Source organism: Arachis ipaensis, chromosome B09, assembly GCF_000816755.2.
Source record: "Arachis ipaensis cultivar K30076 chromosome B09, Araip1.1, whole genome shotgun sequence".
Lineage (NCBI taxonomy): Eukaryota > Viridiplantae > Streptophyta > Magnoliopsida > Fabales > Fabaceae > Arachis > Arachis ipaensis.
In genome coordinates, this window is record NC_029793.2 from 127925945 (window position 1) to 127934110 (window position 8166).

Consider the following 8166-nt stretch of genomic DNA (forward strand, 5'->3'; position numbering starts at 1 on the left):
AATCACTATTAGTTATTTTAATCCTGATCTTAAATTAAAAATTCTAATGAACCCATAAATTTTTCAATTTAGAGTAAAAATTAAGGTTAAAATTAAAAAAGGTTAAAAGTGAAAAAAATATACTATTAAAAGAGTAACGAAAAGAGTATAATTAAAAGATATTTAAAGTAATAAAAAAAAGTTAGTTATCTAATATTATTTACTAATTTAAAACTTATAAAAACTTGAGTGAGTTCGATTAAATTACTTACTTAAAAATTGTTTACATAATTTACTTGTTTCAACGCTTATGTTTTTCTCTCCCCTTCAAATGAAAACAGCAATGTTCCCTCAGCATTAGGCCATTAGCCCTAATCACTGTTCTCTCTCTTTCTCCCAACGCCGACATCATTCCTTCATTCATACACACTACTCAAAAGATAATGCCGTCGGAAATTGTTGCCGCCGATTTGTTCCTCCGGTGACCATACTCCAACGCCGGTGAACATTCTCATAAAACAAACAGAGAAAGGAAGAAATCTGAGACTCAGAAAGGAAAATGAAAAGGCAGGAAACACTTCTCACTGTGTCGAAGAAAAAATCCGAAGAAGATAATGAAGAAGGAAACGACGTCATCCAGCTCGTGGTGGTTTCACCGCCGTGCCGGTCGCCTCGAGCACCGCCAGGGTCACGGCGCGCGACGTTCACTGACTCCGGTTAGATTTCATAAAAAGTTGTTAATTTTTACCTCCACATTTACACCACTTTCCATTTACATTGTAACAATCTTTGCTGCTCTCATGTACAATGAGTTTAAAGTTTAAACGGTTGGATTAATGATACATGGTTATTTAAAATAAAAGTTTAGTCTATTTAAACAAATTTTGTCGAGTCAACTCTTTTGTTTTTAATTTTTAATTTTGAAAATCAGTTTGTTTATTTTTGGTGACTGAAAAATCAGTTTGTTTATAGATACTCTGTTTTTTTTTTATTGTTTATAGATATTTTCTTTTATTAACGTCATGCATGCTACCTTCGGTATCTTCATTATGTCGGTCCATCCTAGAATGGAATTTTAAAAATGAAATAGAATTTAAAAATGAAACAGAATCTGAAAACGAAAACTTTCTATTTTTCCATACTCTAATTTAAAGTGACACACTCTGTCTAAAGCTTATATAAATGCTATATCTAAAATTAGGAAACCAAGTAAGAAGAAAAAGAAGAATGAGTAAAGAGGAACTAGGTACTTTCTCAACGATGGATCCTTGGGATATGATAAATCGTTGGGATATGATAGATCCTTTGGATATGATAGACCTGGATGCGGACGTGAGTAATAATCAACCACGTCATCCACAGCCGGATAGAAGGAATATGGTAGAGCAGTGTGCCATTGACGTGGGTGGCAATCAACCACCTCAGCTACAGCCTCCGCCTCAGTCTCAGCCTCCGCCCCAGCCGGATGTAAGAGAGATTACAGTAGCTCAGTTTTTCAGTGACACGTGTGGTTATCAACCACATCAGTCTCACCCTCGATATGGTTGTTGCTGAGTGTTTGCCGGAAGCTCAGCCTCAGCCTCAGCCTCAGCCTCAGCCTCAGCCTCAGCCTCAGCCTCACCCTCAGCAGTTTCTTGCTGACGTGTGTGGTTATCAACCACCTGAGTCTCAGCCTCAGCCTCAGCAGTTTCTCACTGACATGTGTGGTTATCAACCACCTTGGTCTCAGCCTCAGCCTCAGCCTCAGTCCCACCCTCATCCTCAGCAGTTTCAGCAGTTTCTTGATGACGTGTGTGGTTATCAACCACCTGAGTCTCAGCTTCAGCTCCAACCTATGCAACCTCAGGTCTGGACTTGGGAGGAGAACAAAGCCTTTGAGTCAGTTATTGCCAATTGTTTTCAGTATGCTCAACACAACATCGCTGCTCGTTTCCCTGGAAAGACCCCGGCGCAACTGCAAGAACGCTTCAAGAAGCTGATGAAGGACATCAATGTCATCCATAACGGTTATACTGCAAACACTCCTCTGAATGCTGCTGCATCTGAGAACATGACTATGACAATGGCTGCTCCTACCACCACATTGGAACACAACCCTGTCTCCATCCCCATCATCAATGCAACAACAACAACCCCACCACCACCGCCTTATAACACTGATCATCAACATCACAAGTAGGTACTCTACATATTTTCATTCTCTTTTTGTTTCTTTATTTATTTTTAGCCGATACATATTTTCATTCTCTCCTCCTCTTTCTTTCTTTCTTTCTTTCTTTCTTTCTTTTTAATTACTTATTCTATATTTCTTTTTTCTTACAAGTTTTAGGATAATTTACTTTAATAAACCAATTCTAATATAAAAGGCTACATGAAAGTCCCAAATTGCATTTTATATAAATCGAATTGATTAAATTTGATTTAAGCTATTACGCACTAAATCGAATTCATTGGATTCGAATTACATACATGCATGAATCAGCTACTAAAGACACGATTTGATACCAGCTGACCACGCTCATGGTAAATCGAAGCCAGTAGGTTCGATTTAATGGTTTTGATAAATCGAAACCCATATGTTTGATTTACATGCAACATGGTTTTTTTACTAAAAAAACTGCAAGAATGCTTCAAGAAGCTGATGAAGGACATCAATGTCATCCATAACGGTTATACTGCAAACACTCCTCTGAATGCTGCATCTGAGAACATGACTATGACAATGGCTGCTCCTGCCACCACATTGGAACACAACCCTGTCTCCATTCCCATCATCAATGCAACAACCACCCCACCACCACCGCCTTATAACACTGATCATCAACATCACAGGTTTGTACTTTACATATTTTCATTCTCTTTTTATTTCTTTATTTATTTTTAGCCGATACATATTTTCATTCTCTCCTCCCACTTTTTCTTTCTTTTTAATTACTTATTCTATCTTTCTTTTTTCTTAAAAGTTTTATGAACAAACTGTATAAACAATGAACGTTTTTCTCCCTTGATTTGTTTTTTGAATAAATAAATTATTTTAAAATTACAATAATAAACTGTATATTTTTCTTTACAAAAATAGTCAAAATAATCTTATATCAAGAAAAGAAAAAATTAAACTGACAAATTTTGGGTACTTGTTAGTCAAATTATTTTATCGTTAAATAATTTGTAAGGTGTTAATAAATGACACAACATTTGTTTCGTTCTTTTTTGGAAGAGAAAAAGAAAGTATTGTTTATATGAAATTCATTGATTATCAAATCTTTTGTTTATTTCTATCATGCCAGGGCGGAGGTAGTTGCGGCCGCAGCACCAATGGAGGCAGCAACAAGGGAACAAATGCCAACACTAACAATACAAAGAAATATTCTCGGTGGACTGAAGATGAGCAAAGGTATTTATTATTATTATTATTATTATATTGTTTCTTTTTTCCTCTTGTTTATTTATTTGTTTATCTATTATCTAGTTGAATATTGTTGTTTATACAAAAGAAGAAAGTGAAGCAACTAGTATTAGCATGTAGGAGCACTTCTCTTGTTTTAGATATATCTCTACTTGGTTGTACATTGTCTACAATATATAAGTCTAACATTTCTCTTTTGTAAGACCTACTCTGCTTCACTTCATTGCTTTCTTCTTAATCCAAGCTTTCATATTAACTTGTGCATCAATAACTAGCAATTTGAAAGAGCTCTAAAGTAATTGCAAATGAGGCATAGTTTTGTTGATTGCTAAATTTGTTTTGTTTTGACAATGGTTGAGTGGTTGACATAATAACATTTCTGGTTGGACTGAAAACCAAAAAAGAAAAAAATTGTTACTAATTAAATAATTTATGTTTTTGTTTAAAATTTTTTTGTGTAAAATTTGTTAATACTTATTTCAAAAATCATGTTTTGGTAAATTATTTGTTAGAGGGTACCAAGCGGAAGGTACAAATTGGTCAAGAATTTCGGAATATTATGTCAAAACAAAAACTTATCATCAACTTGCCAGTCATGCTCAGAAATATTTTATACATAAAAAAAGACTAGCTAGTGGAGAAAAGTTAAGAAAAATCATTTATGATGTAATTTGATCATTGTAAATCATTTCTTTATTCTCAATTAGTCAGTCTAATTCAATTTTCACTAATATAAGAAATATTAAATTGGCTATTTTAAACTCTATTATCAATGATAGTTACACTATTTTAATTGTTTTTCAATGTAGGAATTGTACCCTAATCCGAAGTTTTTAATGGATAGAGGATTTGTTTAAAGGAGGAAGAATATGTAAATGGACTAAAATTTTTTATTTAGGTTGAAAAATGAAAATATAGGAACAATGAAGTAGGAATATGCAACTTGTCTATGAACAGGAACATTCTAGATGTAATTGTAACTCATAACTTTTATTAATAATATTTGATTCCCTAACTCTCCGGCCTTGATGGCAATGCTAAAAGGGACGGTGGGCTAGTTCCTATCTAGAGTCTCGATGGCTATGCCGAAGGGCCTTTAGATGGGGGATGTATCTTTTCAAAAAGTTATTAGCTTAAAATATATTAACTATAAGAACTTTTTGAAAGCATTTGATCCATAGAAACTAGTTATAAAATATTTTTATGTAATTTTTATACTATTATTAATGATTATTTTTTCATATTTTATAGACGAAGGATTTGACACTAATTAACTTGTTAAGTATTTATACAATTAGTGAATTACTGTAATGTATTTACATGGTGTCACTAATAAAATTTTGTTTTATAAATGTTATTATTGCTTTTTTTCATGAATCAAAATAGTTTGTAATCATATTTTTGTTCTTACTTATCGTGAACTCTGAATCATATGTAACCATGACAGCCTTAAATAGAAAAATGAAAGCAAGATGTAATAGAATGATCTCTTGCTCATAGAAGAAGAAAATGATTTTCATTCCACAAAAGAGAAAAGAAAAGACATTCATAGCACAAAAGTTATACTACTAGGTCACCCGGGCATTTGCATGGCCTTAATCATATTATTTTCTATTAAATTCAATCCTAATAGTTGTAAATGAAGCGGATAGAATGACTAAATTAGTGTTATGATTGATAATAATAATAAATATTTGCTTCATAAGGGTAGTCCTATATTAGGATACAAACCTTCTTTCAAAGCATTTGTTGAATCAAAAACCATATCTTTAATTTAAAAAAAAAAAACACACACACACACACACAAAATATCCCTTTTAAAATAAAAGTAGATTTTGAAGTAAAAAATAATTTAATGAATCAATTTTAAGATAAAATTAATATAAATTCTAACCAAAGGTTTTATCTTTTTAGTTTAATTTATTATGATTATCTTATCATATCTTTATTTTTTGTTCCATGTTTGTACAATTTAAAGATAAAAATTTTTATATATATACATACCACAAGAAAATTTATAATTTGCAACTATTTATCTTCTTTTTCTTCTGTCTCCTTCTTTAACAATACAAGTGACTCAGTTTTTTCTACATTTTTTTTAAACTATGGAATGCAATCAATGCATGGAGAATCAAGAAAATAGTGAAAATTATTTATCACGACTTCCTAGGTCATACGAAGAATTTTATAAAATCATTCTATTAGAACAAGTTGATACTTTTTATGATGATGTGTCTCATGAACTAATCTTTGTAAGTGAAAAATTATTTGAAGATAATCAATATCCAATACTAGACGGTAGTGACTTTCATATTCCTCGGAGTATTACTAAATTTTTTCATTTATATCCACTGTATGTAAAAGTTTTTCTACTTGATTATATGTTTTGAGAACTATTTTCGAAAAGAATTTCATCAAAAGAGCTTAGGGATGTTCCTAATGATTCATCAACCAATGTTGTTCCAAATAATAAAATTTATACGATGCATAATTTATTTTATTATTTTTCACATAATTTGATCTATTTAATTTATTTTATTTTAAATCTCCCAAATTTCTTTCTCAAAATGCAATTTTTGTTTTATTAATAATTGAAATATTCATATTTACAACAGTTGTTAGAAGAAGCGGTGATGAACAAGTTAAAAGATATCAGCTTGGCCTAGTGGAATTTGAATTTCATAATTGGTTAGCTTGTTTTTTAGTTAAAAATTGTTTTTCTATTAGTGATAATAAATACGGTTTTTTCACGCAAAGATAAAAAAAAAGAGAAGTAAATTAATGGACAAATTACTTAAATAAAATAAATGACAATTAAAATTATCTATATACAACTTTTATAAAAAAGTTACTCATATACACTTATTTTTCATAATTCTATGTAAATTGTTGTAGGATGTAGTTGTTTCTAAGGAGGTGAAGCAAGCATAAACTGTTCGAGGAGGCAGCAGTTAATGTGTTGTCCACTGCTGCACCTGTAACGGATTATACACATGTTTATAAAGGGTATATGGGCAACAAGTGTATTCTCTTTTGTGTTGTTTTGGGTTTTTGGTTATATAAAATTTATTTTGGTTTTTGACCGTATCTTTGGTTCGGGTAAGCCAAGAACTAATCCATTGCAATGTACAATAAGCTAATAACTAGAACAACCTAAATTAATTTGTGATATGAACTAAAATTAAGTTGTTTTATTGAATTTTTTTATAATTAACCTACTATTTTAAATAAAAATAAATGAGTACGACCTCGAAACCAAATAGTAAAAATTGTTATTCCACCTCAATTCTTCATTTTACAGTCAAGTGTATGTATAATTATTAATTAGGGACGATTTTAATATTTTTAGCCTAAATAAATAAATATATTATCCAATTCAATAGATAGATTTTTTTTAACCCTCTTAATGTGCTTCTAGTTTTTCCACATTATTTATGAGATTGAGGATGAAAAAAAAATTTAATAATCAATAATAAAATAAAAAAATTAATTTAATCTATAAAATAAATTATTTTATCTCTATATTATTTATTTAGTTTGTACTTTTTTTATTTTTTATTTAATTTAATTGTTAGGATTAATTTTTTTAATCCATATAGAAGATAAGAATTTTATTAATAGCATTTTTATATTTTTTAAGACTTTTTATTATAAAAAAAATTAATTAAACAACTTAATTTTAAGAGTTATTCTATATGTATACTAAAATTAGCTACCAGTATAAAATACATGTTAAAATACAAATACACATTGAAAATAAATTAAATCACATATGTATTTATACACAAATACATTGGTGGCTGATTTTAGTGTACAAATAACATTATTGTAATTTTTAATTCATATCACAAATTAATTAAGTTAGGTTGATCTAATTGTTAGTTCATTAGTCTGTATTGAAGATTTAAATTTCGTCTTGTGCATGACAATGGATTAGTCATGGCCATGAATTATTTCTTGATTTACTCGAATAAAGGATATGGTAAAAAACCAAAACAAATTCTATATACCCAAAACAACACAAAAGTGTATAAAACTGCTCTACCTTATAGTGATTTCTAATCATTCACGCGTTGCATGAAAACTACGCTAAATTATGTGGTTTTTGTTATTTTCGTAATTTATATAGAATTATGAAAAAGTGTATACAACTCATTTTTCTATAAAAGTTATATATAAATAATTTTAATTGTCATTTATTTTATTTAAATAATTTATCCTAAATTAATGTGCTAACATGCTTACTTTACTTAATCCTCCTATAGTCCTATGTTGTCATAGTTTTAAGGTGTGGTTAATTTTTGTATTTATATCTTAATATCCATCTTTTTACCATCGTAATAAATTTGATTAAATTACAGTATAAAATGCTTTTGATAGAAACAATAATAAAAGTTTTAAATTTACATAAAATTATAAAAAAAAAGTGTATATGAATAATTTTCATGTAAAAGTTATATATAAATAATTTTAATTGTCATTTATTTTATTTAAATAATTTATCCTAAATTAATGTGCTAACATGCTTACTTTACTTAATCCTCCTATAGTCCTATGTTGTCATAGTTTTAAGGTGTGGTTAATTTTTGTATTTATATCTTAATATCCATCTTTTTACCATCGTAATAAATTTGATTAAATTACAGTATAAAATGCTTTTGATAGAAACAATAATAAAAGTTTTAAACTAATATTACTATATAAATTTTTTTTAGAAAAAGTAGAGTCTAAATGTTTGTATATATTATATGGTGACGTAACTAGGTATTGTATATGTAATG

The 8166-nt window shown here is 29.3% G+C and overlaps 1 protein-coding gene across 6 annotated transcripts in view; it reads left to right on the forward strand.

Moving 5' to 3' along the window:
* The window catches only part of LOC107619148 (alpha/beta-gliadin A-I-like), an 11359-nt gene extending 4676 nt beyond the window's left edge, over positions 1-6683 (forward strand). The window contains exons 3-6 of one of the 6 annotated variants that reach the window (XM_021110347.1): positions 321-695; positions 1181-1963; positions 2627-2811; positions 3267-3653. In XM_021110347.1, the coding sequence (XP_020966006.1) occupies positions 1520-1963; positions 2627-2811; positions 3267-3483 (846 nt within the window). In that variant the 5' untranslated portion in view covers positions 321-695; positions 1181-1519 and the 3' untranslated portion in view covers positions 3484-3653. Of the gene's footprint in view, positions 1-320; positions 696-1180; positions 2159-2626; positions 2812-3266; positions 3654-4194; positions 4450-6280 lie in introns of those variants that run through there. The other 5 variants (XM_016321381.2, XM_016321382.2, XM_016321383.2 and 2 more) reach the window with 5 other exon arrangements.